The 25,136-nt window shown below is 36.9% G+C and overlaps 1 protein-coding gene across 1 annotated transcript in view; it reads right to left on the reverse strand.

The window, feature by feature from the left end:
- Window positions 1–25,136, reverse strand: part of USH2A (usherin) — a 676,313-nt gene that overhangs the window by 195,327 nt on the left and 455,850 nt on the right. Inside the window, exons 44-46 of the mRNA XM_026517347.4 lie at window positions 15,822–15,985; window positions 4,046–4,255; window positions 2,509–2,711 (exon numbers count right to left, since the gene is read on the reverse strand). Of these exons, the coding sequence (XP_026373132.2) occupies window positions 2,509–2,711; window positions 4,046–4,255; window positions 15,822–15,985 (577 nt within the window). The remainder of the gene's footprint in view (window positions 1–2,508; window positions 2,712–4,045; window positions 4,256–15,821; window positions 15,986–25,136) is intronic.

The following is a 25,136-nucleotide window of genomic DNA, read 5'->3' on the forward strand; positions in this document are numbered from 1 at the left end:
AACTGAATTTATTATGTAAATAATATGTGCCCAATATTATAATGAGTACTGGCACAAATAATTTTATTGAGTCCTCACAAGTTCATTTTCATCAGTTTGTAAACTGGGAGTTAGAGAAATCAGGGAATATGACCTAGTTGGTAAGATATGAGATATCCGATATGGGTTTTACTTACCCTGTTGTCTTATTATCTAAATACTGACCATAGCTCTAAGTTCTAAACTACTTAGCTATATTCAAATGGTTATCCAGAAAGTTTTTATTTTGACTGTGGAGAAATGTGTCAATATTTTTCTCATCCTTACTAATATAATATTCCATGTCTCCATCTTTGGGGCAGCTTTCTGCTGCAATAGCTATACTGCATAATGTGAATGAAACACAAATATAAACATTTACAGATTCATATTAAAAATAAAACTGAATCAAACATTGAAATTATTATTCCCTTTAAAAAGGGATAAAGGAATTCATTCAAAAAATAGTTATTTGCATTTTATCTATGTGTCTGCTTTATAATCGATAGCTATTTTACAGAAGGGGTTAATATAGAGAACCTTAATTCTAAAGTATTAGGCATATCAATTAGATGCATATTTTAAATGGGGCCAAATCATCTTTGACATCATAAACAAAAATCATTGACATTTGATATTCAAATTTCCAACGATGCAACAACTATTTCAAGCAGTATTTCTGGACTGTGAAGAGCTTCACAAAAATACAGTTATCAAGGGTAAGAACATCTTGGTTCCTAATAACACAATTTAAGTGTTAGATTCTAATTTGGTCTTTCATTTCCTTATCTTTTTCCATGTCCCAAATCTGATCAAAATGCACTCTGGTCAGGCCACCAGTGACTCAAACCAGTAGGTGTGAGTGAAGCCTTTCACAGTAGAACAGGCCTGAAACACCTACACATCATCTCTTGCTATGTAGTCAGAAAGCTAGACCAGGACGTGCATGCATAGCACCCAGTGATCTCGTCTTACATTGTATTTTGAGTCCTGGTAAAGTAAATGAGTAAGTTGCCTTTTGAGGACTCAGCTTTCTCCACGAGAGCCCAAAAGAGAATAATCCAGCAAATCCTCCAACCTTCCTAAAATAACCTTGTTCATAAAGCTATATGGCTAATTACTTTGGTTGTGATTTTTTTTTATAGTTTGTACATGCACAAACGGACTCACTCTAAGAACCATGAACATAATCATCAGTCCGTATGTTCCATGCTAAGATAACTTGGGTGGGCTCATGGAAATCACAGAGTGTAATGAAAAATAATCAACATATCTTTCTCATTTTATCAAATATCTTTTTATTTCTTTCCAAGGAAGCTAGGCCTAGCAGTGGGAGAGGGTAAAGCATTGGTTGAAGCCAGATAATTATGTATGTTTCACCTTCAAATGTAGGGGAAAGATGGGGATGGGAAAAAAAAAGAGGTAGCACTTAATGGACAAAGCCAGTGAAAAGTTCCTGTGGTCAAAGAAAATGTCTATGCTTAATACCTTTTGAAAATTATTTACAGAGCTCTTATAAACGTTAGAAGTAGCATAGTTTCTTTAAAAATTTACCAAATTGCCACCCTTCTCTATAAACTTTGAGTTTCTGAAATACTCTGTGTTTATCATTAATTTCCACATTTGGCCTTGTTATTTTTTATATCCTAGCACTATGATAAGATTTCCAACTCCTTGGGGAAAAGTTCCTTCTTGTAAATGCCTTAGTTGTTTCTATTTTTTTCTATTTTGAAGGTCAGTAGACCTCGAAGAAGTCTATGAGTTGGGCCTCACACCATCAATGCACTCTGAAACTGCATGCTAACTCCTGTCATATAAATACATACATGTTTTTCCAGGGTGGGGTGCACTGACTTCATCAGATTCTAAAAGAGGTTCAAGGAGAAAAAAGTTTAAATACAACTCTTCTCACATAGGTGAGGGTTGTCACACATGTGGTAAAACCTTTTAATATATTTTGTCTGCCATACATTCATTTCTGTTTTCTTGTTACCTTCAGAATCACAGATTCCTAGAGGTGAATAGAATGTTTTAAGTTATGGAGTCCATTGTCCTTGCAAAAAAGATAATTGACACCAAACAGGTTATGTAACTTCCTTGAAGTTATTGAATTAGTAAATAGCAGAAATAGGGATAAAAAAATGTCTCCACACTCACAGGTTGGTTCTGCTTTTGATAGCAGTAAAAAACCAGGCAGGACAAAGGTAAACTGCATGGCAAGATTTCCTGCCAATATATGAGTCGCCCCATTTTGCCGGTGAGAGTATCATCACCATTGTTTTCCATATTACCATTATCCTCTCTCCAGAGACTCCTGTGTTTGCCCACAGCAAATAGATTTAATCCTAATCAATTTCTCTCTTTTCTCTCTCCTCCCCCAGTAAATAAATAGTCTGTAACCAAGACCGAAGGTGTCCACTTAGAGACATAGCCCAGCATGTTCCATTTAACATACCTATAAGCTTAACCATCAAAAAACAGTGTTCTAACCTGAATGTCATAGATAGTGAAGGGAGACAGATCTCTCAGAATGAAAGACCCAGGCACATTCATTCCAGTCTTGTAGAGCTTATTATTTACATAGACAGAATATTCAGTGACAACACCATTTGGGTTTGAAGGAGATGTCCAGATGACACGTACAGCTGTACTGTTGATGATGACAACCTCTGGAGGAAGCATGCCCTGAGGCTCTAGAATTAAAGGAAGAAACTGAATAAACTCCAGCTGTCTCTGAAAAAGCACTTGTTAAACTCAGTGCAGATTAGTATTTAGGTTTAGCAAAGGGTTCGTTGCTTATCTGCTTTTCTCTGATGAAGTTATCACAGTCTGTAGTCCTCTGTAAATTGGCTTATTATACTCTCAGTTAGAAACCATAAGAATTGGTGGTAAAATGCTTTATACCACCAGCATAGTGCTAATCTTCAATACTATGTGACCAGTGGGATATGATGATAAATTATTCACCCATCTGCAGCACTAACACATATCTATTATTTGTCTCTTTTTCCCATCCTTTCACTCCATACCTCCCAGGGGGGAAAAAAAAGGAAAGAAAATTTGCTCCTTAAGCAAAAAATAAAACTCAAATACATTGAGACTGAGGCTGGTGGAATGTAAAAAATCATTTGATGTTACTAGCTTGTAACTCAAGCAATATGAAGCAATAATGCAATATTGTCATTATGTAAATGATTTTGAATGTTGATTACCATAGGTAATGATGAAATCTAACATTAGGAAAAAAATCTTGCTTGGCGTTAAATTACACAATTATTCAAGCATGTCAGAAATAACTATGCAAAGACCTATTTTTATCATAAGAACCCATCTTAACTAGTTGAAAAATTGTCCTTGTGATCCATTCTATTTTATAAACAAAAGGTGTCGACCTTTGGCACCACAAAGGGAAATGGGTTCCACACTTAAAGTGCTCTGCTAATGACCTGGAACACTTGCTTGGGAGGTAATGATATTATAATGTTTATAATGAGACTTTATAAAGCCAAAAAGATTAGAAAGACCATTCCAAACACATTTCAGATTCACAAGTTGCTTCCCTTGCTTCCTCCCCCTTGCTAACTGGCTTAGAAATGAGTCATAGGCAATTTTTCTCAGTGGCTGAACTTCCACCTACCATTTCTGGTGACTCAGGGAGAGCCCTCACTATGCCTGGCTGTCGTTTTGAAAAGCATACTGCTTGTGAGAGCAAATCTTAAAAAAAAAATGTTTCTAAATGTCACCATTTATTGATGTGAACTCAGCTCCAAACTCAGCATACACTCAAAAGAACAGGAACAAACTGGGCTAATATCCCATTATTACAGCCTTCTGCTGCTGTCTCTAAGGGACCGCGTATTGATCTGCCACTTGACGACAGCCAGCACTTAAGCATTTTAGCCCCAACCCCTTTCCCTCCAACACCGGAAATTTTATAATGGAGGGATGACTGATCTCAACCTCAGCAAGAATCAATCAATTTCATTTGCATCTCTGAAGCCAAGTGTCCCTTGAAATTTGGACTCACCCCCATCGAAAGTGGTTGCACGCAGTACTTCACCACTGATGCCGTGGACTCCATTGAAGACAGAGATAAAAATCCGATACTCGGTGTTTGGATTTAAGTGGCTGATGACATGAGAGTTTACATCTGGGAGGATTTTGAGAGATTCATTTGAGGTAGCAGAACTCCAAAAAAGTGTATAATATTCAACATCACCTTGTAGGTCTTGAAAGGCTGTTAACAATAAATGCAGGATACTGTAAATGTGGCTGATCTAAAAGGGCCTCTGGGGAAAAGACATAGGATAAACTTTATCTTCAGCTGTGTCTAGAAGGGGAGAATGGAGCGCTTATGGGAACTTCTTTATGGTGGCATTGGTTTTTATTTTTTTATCAAAGTTGATTTTCTTCCCTTCATCCCATGATTAATTACATAGAGACTTATCTTTATAGGAAAATAAACTTTTAGATTTCTTTTAAATATTTTAATTATACTACTTACAGTTATTCAACTAATCTTCAGAACTTTAGTAGAACAGTTACTAAAGGAAACTAGGAGTAAAATAAAGTATTCAAACATGAAACATCTTCCATTTCTAGTAACATCATCCTTGAGAGAAGTCTATGCTAATGCAAAACAGGGCATTTCCTGACACAGATCCTAGAACTTGAGGCATTTTTGAAATTGCTAAATGCTACCTAAAAGAATGTTAGACAGATACCCTGTTATGTACACTGTTGATGAAGTAGAGTGATAGAGCATGCTCTCCTTAAGGATTTACTCAGCAGAATCCCAGGATGATATTTGAATTTTTATCATGGTTCTCATTCTTTTCTCCTAGTTCATTGTGTTTCCATGATGTAGACAAACGTTTAAAGGATGCCAAAATCAATTACTAACTGTCTCACAAATATAACTCATCAATTCCCCAACGATCAGCCTTTCAAAGACCGGTTTACTATTTTCTTTTTCTGCTTTTACCCAATTTCTCCCTCTTTGCCCTAAGTTCTGCTTCTCATTACCTTTTTACAATGATGCTTGGTGGGAATGCAAACTGGTACAGCCACTCTGGAAAATAGTATGGAAGTTCCTCAAGAAATTAAAAATAGAGCTACCCTATGACCCAACAATTACACTACAGGGTATTTACCACAAAGACACAAACATAGTGAAAAGAAGGGGCACATGCACCCCAATGTTCATAGAAGCAATGTCCACAATAGACAAACTGTGGAAGGAGCCGAGATGTCCTTCAAAAGATGAATGGATAAAGAAGATGTGGCTCATATATACAAGGGAATATTACTGAGCCATCAGAAAGGATGAATACCTACCATTTGCACTGATATGGATGGAACTGGAGGGTATTATGCTAAGTGAAATAAGTCAATCAGAGAAAGACAATTGTCTTTTGGCTTCATTCATATGTGGAATATAAGGAATAGCGCAGAGGACGATAGGAGAAGGGAGGGAAAACTCAATGGGAAGAAATCAGAGAGGGAGAAAAACTATGAGAGGCTCTTGAGTCCAGGAAACAAACTGAGGGTTGAGGAAGGGAGGGGTGTGGGGCATTGAGGGCACGTGATTTGATGAGCACAGGGTGTTTACACAACTAACGAATCATTGAACACTACATCAAAAACTAATGTTGACTAATTGAATTTAAATAAAAAAATAAAGTACACAGATTTTAGCTACAAAAATACAAAAAAAAAAGAAAAAATAAATAAAAATAAAAAGAAGCCATAAAACAGCCACGTTTTCTTAGGTAGGAAATACTGTAAGTATACTATTCAGTGTACTGCTCTACTTACATTAGTATTATTTTTAACGACCTTAAGCAGAAACTATTACCTTGGTTCATGTCAGGATTGTGGGGTGGAATGTTGGTTTACAAACCTCCTGAAATTGTATGTAAAAGTATGTGTCAAAACAGTTCAGTAGCACTAGTCCAAGAACTGAGAAGAAAAGGTGACATTTCTTTTTATGGGCATTAAAGTACAGTGTCTCTGATGTGTGAGATTGTAGCATATGGCCACTTAAAGGATTATGGCTTTAGAGGACATATGACTTTCTTTTAAGGATCCCTTTTCATTAAGATCTTGGGGGTCTTGCATAAAAACTGAATGCTGAGCACACTACTGCTTTGATTTTATCTCCAGCAATAGTTGAAAAGGTTTGGTATGCCAGCATAGTTGAAAGAGTTTATAGTAACAGATCTTTAGTCACAAACTAGAAAATTCTGGGGATTAAGATTTTTCTTTTCTCTGATGTCATAACATGCAAGCACCTTCAATAATGAGGTCATTATTGTGCATTGGCAGGAACTGGTTATCCATATCCATCAATATTTTCTCAGATATTACTCAAGTATAGCGAAGCCATTGGTACTGTGAGTGCAAAAGTTTCTTCTTTCTCTATTAGAATTATTTTTTACTGGCTTACAATAGTATTACTCATTAATTTATGGCAGCTGAGCTATAATGGAAAGTATACTAGATTTGAAATTCATGTTGTATTTTAGTTTAAGTGAGGACTCTGGTTAGAGATACAATCCCTAAAGATATAATTTGATAAAGGTTTTCCAAACTTTACTGGCAACCATAAATGGGTTTTACCTGGGTTATTAAACACAACTGATAATCTCTTTCATCAAGTTTCAATCAATGTACCTATGTATATACATTGAAAATACTGCAACTAACACCAGAAGTTCAAGATGAGCAAAGATTGTATGTTGATATATGGATAAAATTCCATTAGATGCCCATTCTTATCCATGTATCATATGTCAACCCATTTGAAATAGAAAAAAATCTATTGTCCCTCAAAAGATAGAAAAAGATGGCAGCTGAGTTCCATTGGTTATGCCTTACTCCATCATATAGAGGCCCCTATAACCAGAAACAGGCAGCATTTCTGGGCAGTAAGTGCCAGATTTCTGCATTGTCTTGCCTCTCACCAACACCTGCTTCAACATTTCTTTTCACTCATTCATTTAGACCAGAGTCCAAAACACAGAAAAATAGTAGACACACATTCTATCTTCATATCCTAGTCATTTTATGAGAGGTTCTGGGAGCAGTACATGCACAGGAGTATTCTTTTTCATTGTTCAAACAGGTTTTTAACTTCAGTGGGTTCTTCCAAGTCACTGAACTGTCTAAGAAACAGAAAATACATCCTCAGTTCAATAGGCCAGCACAAAATTAAAGGCTGCTGACCTTGAGTCTACCTTTGAGAGAGGAATGCTGTTGGAACTGAAATAGCTGGAATGAGGAGCTAAGTAAATTTCACCCTCCCTGCATATTGGTAAAAGCTGGGCCTGAATATAGTACCCCCTTCTTTTTTAGAGAAAAACATTAAGTCAGAAGGCTTCTTTGTAGCATGAGACAGGGAAACCATTGTCTAGAACCTTCAAAAGCAGATTTGTATGTGTGTGTATTACTTCTATGAGAATGAGATGGAAGTTTTGGAAAACATTTGCATTGTATTCTTAAAAATAACAAAGGGGACATGCCTTTATGAAAAAAAAAAAGCCTCTATGAAACATGTACCTATAATCATGAAAAGACGGATATGAAGACAAAGATGTTAAGTGATCTTGGTTAAATAAGACAGCAAGGAAAAATAAAAAGCAATGACAGAATTAAAATCTGCATGGAAAGTGGAAAAAAGCAGATTAAAAGTACATAATAGGAAAGAATAAGGAGGAAAATGACTAAGAAGAAATCAATGAAAGTCAGAATTATAGATATTGAGGACAGAGAATAAAAATATCTAATCAACCTCAAAAATAAATGGAATAAATAATCATGAACATAAAATACCCCATGAAACCTGACCCAACATAAAGGTTTATGTCCATAACTTGAATTGATTAGTACAGTTTTGATTTAAAAAATGGCAATATATCCAGACACAGACATATCATGGAACATTATAACATTTCAAAGGTAAGCTAAACATTAAAAGATCATCTACAAAGGAGAAAAAGTCAGGCAAATTACAGACTTCTCATACAGAACATCAAAAGTGGGGAGGCAATGGAACAATTTCATCAGGTTTTGAGGGAAAATATTTTGATACAAGAATTTCATACACATCTAAGTCATTATTTATGTGCAAATACAACAGAAAGACTTTCTTATTTAGGACAAAAATTTAAATACACACACACACACATATACATATAACTAATTAAGAGTAATTAATTAATTTAATTTATTTAACTTTAAGGTAAAATTTTCCCAATAATGTTATCCAGAAGATAAAAAAGGTGAATCAAGATCCAGAATTCAAGATTGGGAAAGTTTAGGAGTTGATAATAAAAATTGAAACTATATTTAGAGAAAATAATTATGTAAAAATAATTATATAATAATTTATAAACCAAACATTGAAAGTGGCAGGTGAGAAGGTCAAGGAAAGTAACAGTACGGGGGTGGGAGGGATGGGGTGGCTGGGTGATGGATATTGGGGAGGGAATGTGTTGTGGTGAGTTCTTTGTATTGTGTAAGACTGATGAATCACAGACCTGTACCCCTGAAACAAATAATATATTACATGTTAATAAAAAAAAATAGAAAGTCATGAAAAAAAGAGAGATAGCATTAACCCACCAATAGCATTAATAGGACAAATAGCAATTTAACTTTAGAAATCACTACAGAAGATAAAGTTAGCATTCACCAACACACATGTCTTTTCTCTGGTCAAATAGCCAGAATATTTTCTGGGCTCCTTGCATCTGGGTGAGGTCATGTGACCAGTTTGTGCTCTTTTTAGGGCAATTGACCATCTCTGATTGTCTTTAGTTTTCTCAGCTGGAGGACTTCAAGGCCCAAGGGAGTGGTGGATCTAGTACATGGAAGGAGCAAAGGGCTAAGTGACCCCAGAGAGTTTAGAAGGGGTAAGGAAGAGTTACAGAAATCTCAGATTTATGGTTTTGGTTTCTGTGAATGCCATTACATAAAATAGAAAACACAGGAGTAATTATGGGATGGAGGATTTGATACTTGTTTCACTTGAGACGTTTTGAATTTTAAGTGTTTTTCTGGCAACCCAGGTGGAATTAGAACTTGAAGTGTGAATATCTGAGCTAGTTATATGATTTGAAGCTGTACATGCTAGCTTGTGTTTGAAACAACAAGAAAAAAATGAGGATTTCCTATAAGGTTAAATTTGCTCAGATATTCTAATCCTAGGATGTGCAACCCATATCTTATAGATCACATAAGTTTATCTGAGTAAAGGTGTTGCTCTAACTATAGCATATCAATCAGGTCAACCTTAGTGAGTTACAACGCCTGGACATAATTTTTGCTATTAAATGCCATTTTGGGTGGTAATCTCTACATATTGGTCAGAAATGTGATCTTAGCTGTAGCAAATTCTCAAATATACAACAGTCCCCTCTCCTTTGTAATAGATTCCCAAGTTATTTAAAGCAGTTGTTAGGTGAGTTAGCTGGAAGTCCTCTTGCTAAAGCCCTTAGATGATGCTCTTTGCATGCTGTTGGAATATTTTTAGAGAGTACTATTAAAGATATTTATTTATGTTATTTATTTATTTATTTGACAGAGAGAGACAGAATGCAAAAGCAGGGGGAGCAGCAGGCAGAGGGTGAAGCACACTCTCCACTGAGCAGGGAACCCGACGTGGAGCTTGATCCCAGGACAATGGGATCATGACCTGAGCCAAAGGCAGACATTTAATGAACTGAGCCACCCAGGCACCCCTAGAGATTACTATTAATATCAACTATGTCCCCTAGATTTTTAGCATCCACATTAGGGTCAGCCAATGATGATCTATGGGCAAAATCTGGCCTCTAGGCCAAATGTGGCCTGCTACCTGTTTATATATTAAGCTGCAAGCTAAGCATGGTTTTGAAATTTTTTAAATGGCTGGGGAAAAGATCAAAAGAAGAATAGTATTTTGTGATATGTGAAAATTGTATGAAAATTTTATCTCAGTGTCCCTAATAAACTGTTCCTGGAACACAGTCACGCTTGTGTAAGTGTCCTGTATTGCTGTTTTCCTGCTACAATGGCAAAGTCGAGCGGTTGCAACACAGACTATATATAGCCCGCAAAGCCCGAAGTATTTAATATCTGGCCTTTTCCAAAAATGTCTGTGGCCTGATCTAGAGTAATTACAGCAAACCACTCCATTCAATAGGTGTCCAAATTTGTCTAGGATTGAAATCTTTAGTCACATCTCTCATTAGCAGGCTCATTGGGAGAAGGTAATTTTGTACAAATATAAGAACTTGGAAGGATCCCATTAAGGTTATTTTATAATAGAAGTGTGTCTTACTCATAGATACTCATATCAGTGTTCAGTTTCCCAAGTTTTATGGTGTCGAACTCTATATCATCAACTAAAAACACTTCTTGGAAAATGTGAGGAACCAAAACTACTTCTTGTGGAGTGCCTGGCTGGCTCAGTCAGTAGAGCATGCGACTCTTGATCTCTGGGTTGTGAGTTCAAGTCCTACATTGGGGGTAGAGTTTACTTAACAAAAAAAATTTTTTTAAATCAAACGACTCCTTGAGATAATTCTTTACTCTGCAAAAGAGTAAAATTGCTCACATAAAGAAGTGGGAAGATCCTCTTGGACAGTGATCCAAGCCAGGCTCCTTATTTTTCCCAAAAAGATATCTACCTCCTATCTAGTTTACGCATGTCAGAAACAAATAACTGTATTTAGGAAACCCCCTCAAGCAACTTTAGTCTTTCATTGTGTTCCAACTCTTATCAATAGCCTGTCAGAGAAAATTGTATTTAAAGGAAATTGTATATGAGATGTGTTAATTATTCATCATTCTATATTTAGCAATGAAAACAGGATAGCTAATTTCTGCTCCTTAAGTGAACTGATATGGGCAAACAGGGACTGAGAGAGTTAACTGAGTTGTCGTAACCAAGAAGCCCTGATATAAGTGACTTAAATAAAATAGATGTGAATTTACATCTCTCATAACAGCCCCAAAGTGAGGGAATCAGATTGTGTTCCATTTCAACAACGCAGGTTCCTTCTCTTCTGTGGCTTTGGATCTCTTAGGGTGTTGACCGTGCCTGCAGTGTTGAAACAGAAAATTGCCATGTCTGCATTCCAGTCCAGGGAAGTGAGGAAGAGAGAACAGAAAGGCACATACCTAATGTTTTGTGACTATGCCACCAAAAGACATACACCATTTCTTTTCTCATTTTATTGGCACAAACACTGGCGTAGGGCCACAACTAACTCCAAGGCTGGTAAGTGTAGTCTCTAGGTTAATGGGCATGGAGAACAACACCACTTCAAGGGGAAGGGGCTAGGAACATGATACTATGCAATTGTTGGTAGTTCTACCTTTAGTCAAGGCAGTTCATTATAAAGTGACATTTATTCTTCATCGATCTTCAAATCACTGTAAAAATACTTTTATCTGAATGTCATGCCCCAATTTTTATTAGAAATGTCTTCCCAATATTTTTTTTTATCTTTTGTAAAACTGCTGTTGAAAACACTGTCAACATTTTAGAGATGGAGTAATACTTTATACCGATACTAAATGATTGCTAAGTTCTAAACATGTATTATCTCATTTCATCCCTATCACAACATTTTTAAAGCAGTTATTATTATCCCTGTATGTTGCATTAGGAAACCAGGATTTAGTGAGGTTAAGTGGCTTGTTTTAGTTATAGTGCTAAAAAATACTGCAACTGGGATCCAAACTGAAGTTTCCCTGATTCCAAAGCTTATTTTTTAAATTATCCCTTCATAAGGCTTCATAGAATTTTGTCATTTTTCTAGTTAGGAGAATTTGAAACAGTGATGTTTGAAATTAAACAGTGAGAATAGATGGAATCACCCACAAGAGAATTGGAGTGTGAAAAAAATATTCAGGAAATAATTTTGAGAAAAGTCTGTATTTAGGGAATAAGGAAAAGGAGTAGTTGTTTGAGACAGGATGGAGCATTTCAATGAGGAGGGGTCATGACAGTACCCACCATACAGAGAAAAAGAATAGGATGGCACAGAAAAGAGAACGTTGGATTGGGTCATGAGGTGAGAAGGCCTTCTAGAGGACCATGTCATAGAGTATGAGAGAAGAAGGTCAGACTACAACAGACACACAAGTGAACAAGAGGACAGCCCATGGAAAAAGCAAATACAGCTTTTTGCTTTGATAACTGGAGTAGTGGGAAGAAGTGTAAGGAAGAAGGTGTGCCAACAATAGTGGGTGCTTTTTAAAAGAGCTAACATTGGAAATTATTGATATGTATTGCTACCCGAACAAGAAAAATTCAAAGTCAGAAATTCTTCTAGTTATAAAATCTGGTGCTTTCTGATTAAGAGATCAAGATGAGGGAGATGCCTTTTGTGTGGATTTAAACTTACTCTCTTAATGGTGACACCTTCATACCTTATGAATTTTCCAAAGAGTTCACCGAGATATTCTAATGCAGAAGTTATGTCATTCATCACTCTAGTAACAATGCCCAGGACAAACAAAGTCATAAATCTGTGGAAGAAAGGAAGGAAAGGAAAGAGAAAGAGAGAAAGGTAGAAGAGAAAAAGAGAAAGAGGGAGACAGGAGAAAAAGAGGAAGGAGAGAGATAGGGAGGAAGATGTGACACAAGAGCAAACACCTAAAGGTTGGGGGAGGTCTTGACTGATGGTAAAGTAAACAACATTGGGACTGTTTTTCATTTCTTCTTTGTCAGTACCTTCCTCTCTCACTACCTCTAGTGTTCTCTTGCTCTGTTCTGGCCGTGGATGGTCTTGTTAGTGAGGCAACCTCAGGAGAGCTGCTGCCTTTGAACTGCATTCCCTCATGGGCACGTTCTCATTAGGCTGTTTATTTATTTTTAAATATTTTATTTATTTATTTATTTATTTATTTATTTATTTATTATTTTAGAGAGAGAGATTTATTTATTTGACAGAGAGAGAGTGGGGGAGAGGGAGAGAGAGAATCTCAAGCAGACTCCGTGCTGAGCGTAGAGCCCAACATGCGGGGCTCTATCTCAGGACCCTGAGATCAAGACTAGGGCTGAAACCAAGAGTGGGATGCTCAACTGACTATGCCACCCAGGCCCCGTGAGGCTGTTGATTTTAGAGCGAGCAGCCAAAATGGGGAGGATCTTAATAAATCACTCAACAAAGTGTTAATAACCATTAAGGCTAAATGCATGAGAAACAGCTGAAAATTGAATGTCTGAGCCCTTAGTTTGAGTTTGGGAAGTTCTGTTTACTAGTTGTAATGTTCAGTGTGTCACAAAGTGCCAGTTTCTATCTCACAGGACTTTTCTGAGAACTGTATGAATAATTTAAGCAAAGGTGTTTTTGTATTCCTTTTTATAAAAATATGATTTTTCACTAATTTATCTTCATGGTATTTCATTTAGGCTGAAATATTCTCTTTTTTATATTTAACAGGGATAAGAATCTCATATCCATATAGGGACCAGGAAGATGGAAGTGTGTGACCTGTCTAGAGCAAGCCATTACTCAGCGCCAACTGATAATATTCCTCCAGCAATGTGGGAATAGTTTACCCCATCATTTTGAGTTTTCAAATCAATCCTCAAATCATCATCTTTATGTGAAATCTTCTGATTGTTAAATGTTGGCAAAATATTATTTTAAAAAATATCATAGGCAAAACAGTGTATGGGAGGTGGGGGAAGTAAATGTGGTGCCATGAACCCTAAAAATGAACTGAAGGAATTTGGGGATGCTTTTACCTCACATGACATCACATAGCGATGCAAAAATTTAAAATGGGTGCTTCTAAAATGTTCAATAATATTCCTGTTAATCTGTGATCAGTAAAAATTTACCAGAAATATACAGCTATCAATGTGGTGTATCCATGGGGAGGTCTAGTTAAGACAGAATATGTTTTTTTTTAAATACATTTTATGTTTTTTTTGAAAGGCAATTTTTAATAAGTAAATATTTATAAATTTATCCAATTGACTTTCAACCTATAGTTTTCTGACTTTTAGCATATTCAACAATGTGCCAAATATATCCTGGAAATCAAGAAAACAACTTAAATTAAAATTGCAAAAAATAGGTGGCCCAATCACAGAGGAGTGACTAGTTAATTTACTTAGGCTAGCAGTTTGCACGAAGGAAGAAAATGATAATGCAACAAGCTTTCGGAGAGCTGACCCTCTTCTGAGAGTTAACCTTTGTGCTCACAAATAGTTATCTGAAATATTTCTAAGGTATGAATGGAAATAACAGCAGATTGCATTACCTACATCCCGAAGGTCAGAGGTTCAGATTACCAAGGTAATGAAACTTCAGCGAGCTGCTGCAGATCCATTAAGTTTGTCAGTTTTTATAAGCACGCTTACTTCAGGCATGCAATTATAACATAAAGGACCTATATTGGCGAAAACTCAGCAGCTGGATCTTAACAGCAGTATTCAAATGTCAGATGAGGGGGAGGACATCCACCTTTATGAGCAGCTTTTAAGATGAATCAGGTGGTGAGGGTAAAGTAGAGAGGAAGAGGGAGAGGAGTGAAAATATATTATACATAAAAATCCATCTCCAGATAAAAACTTTGTATTTTTCCCAGAGGTGTTTCAGAGGGTAATCATAAGCATCAATTAACTTCCGTTCTTCCATTTAAATGGCTTAAGAGATCCCAGTAGAGGTGACACAGATTATTAGAAACCTGCTACCTTATAAAAATCCTAGGGAGAGAGTTTTCTGTAAAAATGGGTTATTTAGTGGCAACGTAGATCAACAGAACCGGTACAGATTTCAATTTACTGCTAATGTCACCTCATCTTGGTTTTAATTCACAATTGATAAAATACAACACAGAGCAAATTCACTCAGATGTTCTAAACAGAACAGGAAGCATGTCTCAGGCTGTAACAAAACTCAAAGGTTGGATGAAAATCACGTGGTTACTATTCCTCAGACAAGAGTAGTTTTATATCTTTCCACAGAACCATAGATGATTACCCAAGCAGGTACCGTTTTCTTTCATAAGACAAACGTTTTACTTGGGAATTTCTGAATTAGGTATTTCTCAGTATTTGGTAATATTCTAGCAAGTTTTGATTCAACTACTTGCCAGATCTCAAGTGGTACTTCTAAGAATGGTTACAACACATATTTCCATGGTAAATTCAGTGTTGTTTTCTAATTGTGATAATGGATCACTACAAATTAACAGGTCTGCTGTTAAATGCTACTCTGCTGACCAAAGAGATCTGAAATTTCAGTTTTTGTGTTTCTAAAGTTGCAGGAGCAGATGAGATCCATCCGTGAGCTCTTCTAATTGCCCATAAAGGAGTGTTCCGAATGGGGTCAGGGCGAGCCCCCTGCATTATTGAAGCAAGCCTGATTGAAGATGCCCAGGCTCTATTTTCCTGTGTTGACCTGGAATTCTGTCTACAACCAGTGTTGAAGATGACTCACTCGGAAAAATCCCTGCAATCCTAGTCAACAGTTCTTGCTAGTAAGTGCTGAGTTACAAGATGGGGGGCAGAGCTTTTTGTGGGTTAGTGCACAGTAGTACATTCTATCAAATTAATATGCAGTTATTTCTAGCACAACTGGCTGGGGTGACAGAAACTACATTCCCAACCAAAAGGAGTGGAAGAGGGAGAGAAGGCCCAAGAAGGATGTCAAAGTAGGGGGAAGGAGTCTGGCTCTGAAGAATAGCACATGCTTCTCGGCTTTTTGTTGATTTTATTTTTTAATGTGTCCATTTTAAATTCATCTTGGTATTAATATGCTAAGGGGAACTGAAGACATGAAAAGCTTACTTACTTGGTTTAGCCCATGTCACATCTATGGCCGTGTGGTTAAGAACAGTTGCGGTGAGATTGGCTCCCCTCTCTGGAAGACCAGCTAATGTTGTCACGGTAGCTCCTTGGCTCGGTGTGAAACCCACGCTGTTGTGTACAAACACCTTATACTCGTACGTTGTAAACCTGAAAGGTCGTTTTTTAAAAAGTCCTTATAAATTTCTCTTTTGCGGAAAACAAAACACACACATTTCTTTTTCCTTACAAAATACAGGATTTCCCTTTTTAATCCCTTTAAAATGCACAATTTTCTGCTTCTCCCTACAAAAGAGAATTATCTTCTTTTTCCTCCCTACACAAAAGACATTCCACTATTTTTGTAGCTCTGGAGTTTTCACCAAAGTGTCAGGGAAAATATTTTATTAGGAATGCTAAAGCAAGTACCCGCTATTTAAAACAAATGTGGTTTATCGTTTTCTCACTCTTATTGTTTTCGGAAGTGGTAAGGATTACAGCTCAATTCAAGATGCAATTACAAATCTGGCAACCTGCCAGTGTTCTATCTGAATTTGATCCAGACAGTTTTATGCTCTTCTTTTGGGAAACTCATCCATTTTCAAATATCAGAATCCCTCATCACCATTTTCTTCCTACACCTATCCTTCCTTCCCATAATCTCATTGGAAGGCAGATAAACCCCTAAATTAAATCGTAACTGTGACCAAAGGGTAACAACGTTCTCCCGCTGAGAGTTTTGCTACAGTGAGCCGCATTTTGCCATCATGTGAACATATTTACTTGAGTCAATACAGTGGAAACCAAATATTGCTTTGCAGAAGGAGAAAACTGGACATGGTGATGTGATATGATGAGGATTTTCCAAGTCATATATTAAATCAAAGATAGAGTAAAGCCATCAATTTTTTTTTTTAGTTCTTTTTGCCTCTTTCAGGCAGAAGGCTATCATGCTTTCTTCATTTGGTTCAAAACTGCCCAGATAGGAAAATGCTATTTATAGACACAGTCAGGCTTTGCCTGGACAATTGCTTAGACCACGAAACTAGCTTAAATATGTCGCACAACACATCACTATCCCTGGGGACATCCAGTACTCAGGGCAAATGCTGGCCTCAGATCATCATCACCTTCTTTGGGTTTATGACGTCATGCAGGATACCTTGCATCCAATGCAGGGGGCATGGAATGTGTCTCTGTAAGTCACAACTTATCAGGCTTGACAAAGGGAGGATGCCATTTGCAGGACTGTGTCAAATAATTCTGTCAGGATTGTCACAGCATTTTGCTACCACCTCTGTAGAAGTCTGCTTCTACTGCTTGTTGAAGTCATCTTGTTTCTCACTCGTGGTCCAAAGATATTTTTGCAGGGCTCTGCCTGAGCCACATTTAAGGTGTTGCTCTGTTGTAGTGATAGGTAAGGACTTAGTGATTTCTTTGAGGCTATTTACCCATTTTCCCTAAACAAGTACTAGCACCAGATTTTCTACATTTGTTTGCTTTACCCTTTCTTCTTGTGCTTTATTTTCTTTTATTTTCTGCTTTGTATGCTGTAATGGTTTGAAATCTGTGCCCCCCCCCAGGTATATTTAAGTCCCACCCCTGGTACCTGTGAATGTGAACTTATTTGGAAACAGGGTTTTTGCACATGTAGTCAAGTTGAGGTCATACTAGGTTCAGGACAGCCCTAAATGAAATGGACTGATGTCTTTATAAAAATAAACAGGAAAATTTTGATACAGAGGCAGACACACACAGGGAGAAGATGGCCATGCGAAGACAGAGAGCAGAAATTGAAGTTACACCTTCACAAGCCAAGGAACAACTGGGACCACCAGCAACTGGAACAGGCAAGAAACAATTTTTCTCCAGGGACTGAAGGGAGCATGACCCTGACAACACCTTGATTTTGGAGTTTAAGCCTCCAGAAGTGTGAGAGAATAAATTTCTATCATTTTATGTCACCTAGTTTGTTTCCAGCAGCAGGAGGAAACTACCACAAATGCTTTTCAGCAAGTGCCAAATAGTCAACATGACCAAGACAACTAAAAGTTAATAATAGCATTTACTTAGTAGTTACTATGTTTCAGGGATTTTCCACATGCATTAACTCATTCCTCACAATTACCCTATAAGGAGCTATTATAACTATTTTGAAAATGAGGAAAATAAGGCTCAAAGAGTTAAATAACTTGTCCAAGTTGTCAAGCTGGCAAGTGGGACAGTGCCGACTGAAACTCAAGACAGTCTAATTCTAGAGCTTGCTCTTTGAACCACGATGCGATGCTGCCACCATAATAATGATGGCGATACTAATAGCAATAATCATCATGAGGATAATCTGATCTGTCAATACTCAGATGATGTCATATCACTGGGGCTTGACCTTTGAGTTATTTCTCTAGCACTGGGGATAGATTTTTGCTTACATATCCAAACAGTCTCACCAAATTTCCTCTGTAACCACGAGTACGAATTTGAAGATGGTGAGTTGGGGTTAAGAGGGTAGCGAGTCGGTGACAATGGAATGAAACAAAAGCTAATGACTCACTTGGGAATTGAACCAGCGACCTTGGCTTCATTAGCTTTCTCCCTGGGTGGAATACTTTTAATTGTGTTTTACTTCATAAAATGGCTTAAAACAAATTTAGCTAGCGTCTGGATGCCTAATCTTCTCTCCTACAATAGTTGAATTTTTCTTCCACATGTTTATGCTATTATACATTTAGTAATCTTTATGGCTTTAAAGTGATACCATTTGTGTAGTTCTTTTCTGCAAGTGGAATTAACAACATCCCCTGACTAAATGATACATTGTAAACAACTTCTGTAGGGCCTTAGTTCTTACTGTGATACTTTAAACTATTCTGTCATAATTTACCTGTGGTGAAATATACAATTTATAACTGCATAGAAGAAATTGAGGTCCTATAAATCACTGGAGTGCCCGTTTCCAAAGTACTATTAAAATTTTTGAGCAAGACATGGCTATAGAATTTTTCCACTGCAAATAATAAAATACCTGCTACATTTTACAGATAAGAAAACTGAGACCCTGAGAAGTTAAGTGGCTTTGCCTAAGGTTGTACAACTAGTGAAGATGACTAAGCGAGCCTCTAGTCTCCTCATTTCTAATCTTAAATTCTTTCCACTACTCATTATTTTTTTTTTTAAAGATTTTATTTATTTATTTGACAGAGATAGAGACAGCCAGCGGGAGAGGAAACACAAGCAGGGGGAGTGGGAGAGGAAGAAGCAGGCTCATAGCGGAGGAGCCTGATGTGGTGCTCGATCCCGGAATGCCGGGATCACGCCCTGAGCCGAAGGCAGACGCTTAACCGCTGTGCCACCCAGGTGCCCCTCCACTACTCATTATTTTATTTAACTGAGAAATCAATAGGCATTTGACTTGATGTCATGAATTTGTCTTTTGCATTTTCTTTAACTTTCAAATGGTTAAGTTAAATTTTTAAGGATATAAAATCTTGAATTTTCTTAAACGAAATACTAAAATATGCCATTTTCATTGCATCCAAAGCCTAATCTTTATGTTAGTATATATACTTATGACTATATGTGTCAGTTTGTATTTTGCCACTTCACATCAAAAAACAATGTATATATTAGTGTGCTTAAAGTCTTTTTTTTTTCCCATCCACTCAAGGTATGCTGGTTTTTAGATGGACTGAGGTGTTGATTATTGACATCAAATGTGACATTCCATTTAGTTAATAATAAAAGGATACTTTCAAAAGAAAAATGCTAGATTGATTGACATCATATACTCACGCAAAAATTATGTTTATCAAACCAATTTCTTCTCTAAATACTAATTGTGCTCCCTAGGGATGTCTTGAAAAATGTACCATTTCAAACTCTGTAGGAAACAGCTTTTGAAATCTGCAAAGTGAATGAACACTTCATATAGAGCCAGTAAAACCAACTGTTTGAGGTCAATTTACGAAGACTGGGTTATTACAATAGTTATTCTCTAAATTACTAATTTGTTTGAGACCATCCTCAAGCCCTCCCTTCACCAACACACAGAAAATGGGAAACTTTGTTGTGCTCTAGAATCGACTACGGTATTTTCCCTTGTAAAAGATAATTTATATTAAAAACTTATTTATGGAAATGTACTCATTTCAAGGTTCAGTTGTTCTTGCTCAAGTGATTTAGAAAGTTAGGTTCCGTTTAGATGTTGAAGTTTTTATGACCCAGGAATCTGTTTATTTACGGAGTAGCAAATTTCATAAATGAATGAATGGATATTTCATAGTTACTAAAGCAATCAGGCTCATAACTTTCAGGTCATATATGATTTGGTAAATTAACGTCACAAAAATCTACCTGTCCAATAGAGAAATAAGCCCTACTGAAACTCAGCAAGATGTTTCCTTTACACATTATACTGTCTCTCATGTTGCTATATGATTTCATTCATTCATTTGTTCATTCATTCAAGAATATTTGTTGAACACTAACAACATTCTAGATGCTAAACATAACAAACATGTTATCTGTTCCACTGGAGTACATACATTTTTATAGAAATATGTTTTTAAATGAGAACCCCTAAAATAGGGGCTCATTTATTCCTTTTCCTTCCAACATGCTTCGTATAGAGCACCTAGTTTCCAGTATCCAGTCAGGAAGTCTTTACAGAGGAGGTAACATTTGGGCTAGGTATTGATGACAAGTGGCATTTTGTGCAATGAAGACATTTGTCTAGTGGGAAGCATTATTCCAGGGCAAAACGTGTGAAGGCTTGTATCTTGAAAGGGTCTGATGTGTTTTTGTAACCAATAAAGTTCTTCAGTGCAGCCACAGAATGCCTCAGGTTATTTTCATCAGAATTAAAAATGTGTCAACTTTATTGATGTCCTAACAGAATTCATGTGTCAATATTGTCACCAGTATAAATCATGCTTCTGAAAATGCAGCCTATTCAGTTGCTTCTTCCACTAACTCTTCTTCAAACCTGCCACAGCCCAGCATGTGCTGGCGTACAGCATCACACACGGGAGGATTTGAGAAGCCTCAGACAGCATACTGTTCCTTACATCCCCAAATCCTTTGTGGGAATGAATAAATAAGCAAACAAAAATGCAACACTGTTTCTACGGCTTAAATCTGCAGTTGTTTAAATATTTCATTGATGGTATCTGCCTTTTCTTTATACCACTTATTTACTCTTTCTAAAAATGCTACTGAGGATTTTTTTCTTTTGATATTGAAGAGTAATGCTTATCACCCTTGAAAGTTTTTATAACATGGTGCTTTCTAGATTGTGAGGGCAGTTGGAGCTGTCATATCACTGTGGCCATCGATACTTACGCTACCAGAATGCCACACCTAAAATAATTTGCTGTAATTCCTGTCTTGTTCTACTATGTCATCATGTTAGAAAGAAATGCAAAGAAAGGAGGGTTTTGTTTTGGGGTGTTTTGGGGGGGGTTAAGTAAAACATTAGGGAAAAAATCTCCTATGACAAAAATTCATTCTTCCACCTCTGGAGGCTCATTTTTCATGCAGTAAGGCTTCATATGATGGCACTTGGAAAAGGATAGCTTGAGGTAAATTTAGAGCGATGAAAAAAAAAAAATCTCAATGGAGAAACACACCGTGACTCTACTACTTTAATTTAAATGTGAAATAAGACACATATTTGCTCATTTTGAATAAGTCCCTTCCTATGAGATGGCACACCAATGTGCAGAAGTTGGCGTTCATTCTGAGACCTGACTTCTATTCACATTTTGACATTAATGGAGAAGGTAACAGGATCTACCTCACATTAGGGGTCATGGGAGAAAAGCCTTCCTTCCACTCACCCTCCATATGTACAAAGTTAACTTCTTTACTTAAGAGCAACAACTTAAATATACTTATGCAATAGGAACAGGTCTCATGGAACTGGCCCAGTCTTTCCATATTAGCAAAGCAGGACATATCATTCTGTGTTCATTTGATCTTGTTGCAAAGGAGGGGAATGAAAAGTTTATTCTTTTGAATTTTATCCCCCAGAAATTACATCCTCTTTTAGGGCTTGAAACATTTCATTTTGGAGGTTTAAAAAAAATTAGAATCTATGCCAGTAAAATATAAACTTAGGTTTTATGGTATATATAGCTAAAGGATTTAATTTTAAAACACTCAAGTCCAACTATTCTTTGAAAATAAGATGCATATTTAATTTTGAATACTTCCATTTATTTATTTTAAGGATTTTTTACTTATTTTTGGGGGGAAGGGCACAGGGAGAGAGAGAATCCTCAAGCAGACTGCCCACTGAGCATGGAGCCTGAAAAGAGACTCGATCCCGGGACCCTGAGATCATGACCAAAGCTGAAATCAAGAGTCAGACAATAAACCAACTGTACCACCCAGGCACCTTGAATACTTTCATTTAAAGATAAGACAATTAATGGATCCTTGAGGAGTCACATGGAAGTCTCTTTCCAGACTGTTATTGCAAAGAAGTACATTGAGAAATTTGTAAATAATAGGAAGGAACAGGAGTTAGAACATACCTCCCTTTATAAACTTAATTGCAGCTAAGTTACTATTATCTGCAAGTCAACGTTTTCCTTAAAATAGAAAAAATAACCTATGATTTCTTATAACTTGTTCCTCCTGCATCAAATTCAGAGCAAAAAGAATGGCATGCCATCACTGTGTTCTTGGTAGTTTTATCTGATCACTCAGAAAACAAAGCACTGGAAATCATAAGGGTGGGCTGATGCTTACAATGAGGAGGTCGCTGGCCCCCATTAAACCGTGCCTGGCTCACCTCAGCATCAGATGATAACAGCATGTTCGCCAGGTTTTCCAAGTGATGAAAATGTCAGGGAACCTGAAGTTATGGTTCCCCCAACAACCATAACTTGGCTATTTTGCACAGAATTATTAAGGAAGAAAAGTTGGGAACTGACAAATCATATAAACCTAGAGTTACACTGCGTTTGTGTCTACACAGAGCAAAAATTCAATAATGAGTCAACTTAACTGTGCAACTCAGACAAAATCACCCCTTACCTAAGATAATCATAAGAATAAAACTATTTTTGTTTAAATTAAATTATCTGGGTAATTAGCTCAATATTCTATTCTGTACATGGAGATGTAATGGGAAAAATAACTACTAGAATGATTTGAACTTCAGAATATAATAACAATTTAGATTAAATTGGTGTGTTTTCTATCATGAACATATAGCTAACCAGAATAGATCACTTGACCAAGGAAATTGACTTCAATTTATATTTACACTCACAGATACATTCATAAAGGGTTGCCCAGTGAATCTTGAGTTAATTTTACTTTTTGTGTCAAAAGAAGTGCCATTTAAAAAAACTGATTCTAGATGTAGCTATGGTGATATCAGGTCAAGATGGGGAGAGACACTTCAGTGTTCCATTTATTTACGTCTATGTAAAATAAGAAAGAAAGAAGGAATGATAGAGTCTGAGGAGAATAGGAAATTGCTTGTTCCTCTTAAACGCATTAGAATTCAATTATTCCTCCCCATCCCAAAAAATAGCAACCAAACAAATAAGCCAACAAGACAAAAGCCAAGGGGTAGGGTCCTTAAGGAACTGCAAGACTGGTGTGTAACAAAGTAAGCTGAGAGCTCGGGTCCTCCCCTGTGCTGTATGAGAGACCACTGACTTACCAGCAGGGGTGGTGAGCCCTGGCTGCTAGCAGCCAAGGTGGGTAATGGCAGCCTCTACCGAGAAAGATCACTTCTTAACAGAAAAATGGTCACAGCACACCGTGCCCACCAGTGGACTAATTTCCAGTTTTCTCTCAGAGTTATGAGAGAACCCTCCACGGGCTGAAGGGCTTTTTTTGGACTTACAAAGGGTAGGGGGCTAGAAAAAAACATTCTTGTCATATGAAGACTCACACCATTTATTTTTAATATTAAAAAGAAATGCATATTTTTTTCTTTTTTTTACCACAAACTGCTTACATGGGTTATAGCAATTACTTGAATAAAAAAAGAATTTTTTTTTTTTTTGCTAGTCCTAGCAGGAAGGAAAAAATCCCTTGACATTTAGCATTATGAGCTAGTTAAAATACCGCTCACCATATTTTGTTAGATGTTTACTTCCCTTCTAGAAGCAGCTGTCATCCATACGTTCATGTCACCTTACATTTCAACTTGATTTGTGGGGATTTAACTATATCTCTTTTCTTATATCTTAGAATTGGACTTCTCGTTAAAAATTCTTAGAGGCATCACTAAAAATTCAATAATAAATGTTTGGCTTTGGCTCTAACTCTTTTATAACTTTTCATTTTTTCTACAAAGAAACATTAACTTTCTGAGGTTTATTCTCTTTTTCAGACAAACATCTCATAGCTAAACATCTGACTCAGTAATGTTAAATAGTCAAGGTCTGTTTTTTTTTTTTTTTTGGAAAATGGTATACTTAAGGCACTCAGAGTTCACATATCATAGAAAGCTACTTTTCTATATGATTTCCCTAGGCAGTGTTGGTGACTAAGTAATGACCTGGGATAACAGTAATTAATACAGGAGTGCCTGGGTGGCTCAGTTGGTTAAGCATCTGCTTCAGCTCAGGTCGTGATCCCAGGGTCCTGGGATTGAGCCTCAGCCCCCTCTCCCCCCACCCCCCAGTTCATGCTTTCTCTCTCTCTCTCAAATAAATAAATAAAATCTTTTTAAAAAAGCAATTAGTACACTCATAGCCGAGGGTGTGGTGTGTTTTCTTCCACTAGACTGTGAGGTCTTTGAGACCAAGGGTTATGCTGAATCCGTTTTTGTCTTATCCCAGTGCCTTTCAGCAGATAGCAAGCAAGAAATTGCTGAATACATGAATTTCTTCAACTGAAGTGATAATTAAAGAATGACGTTGGATGAAGTAAATAATGAATTAAAAATAGTGCAGAATAGTCCAGCGACCATGATAATCTAGGTTGACTTACAAAAATGGCAATTGCACGTGGTTCTATTGCTTCATCAGATTCACGTGATGCCTCCTCCCCAAGAACCTTACAATATCTATAAGGTTTTCCTACTGCAATCCTTTAAGATGGATGGGGATTTTCCTTAGTTTTACCCATCCCCCCCAAATAATAAGACTACAATTAATATTCCTAAGTCACAGAGAAATGGAATAACCCACCTTTTACTGAGTTGACGTATTTTCATTTAATAACTATTTGAGTGCCCACGATATGCCACACACGATGCTAGTGACTGAGACTGCAGAAGTGATGAAGGGAAAGCCTTGCCTCAGGGTGAATCTGACGACATAACGGGGTGTTCAGACAAGTCGCCAGGCCAGTACAT

The sequence above is a fragment of the Ursus arctos genome, unplaced genomic scaffold (genome assembly GCF_023065955.2).
Source record: "Ursus arctos isolate Adak ecotype North America unplaced genomic scaffold, UrsArc2.0 scaffold_2, whole genome shotgun sequence".
NCBI classification, from domain to species: domain Eukaryota; kingdom Metazoa; phylum Chordata; class Mammalia; order Carnivora; family Ursidae; genus Ursus; species Ursus arctos.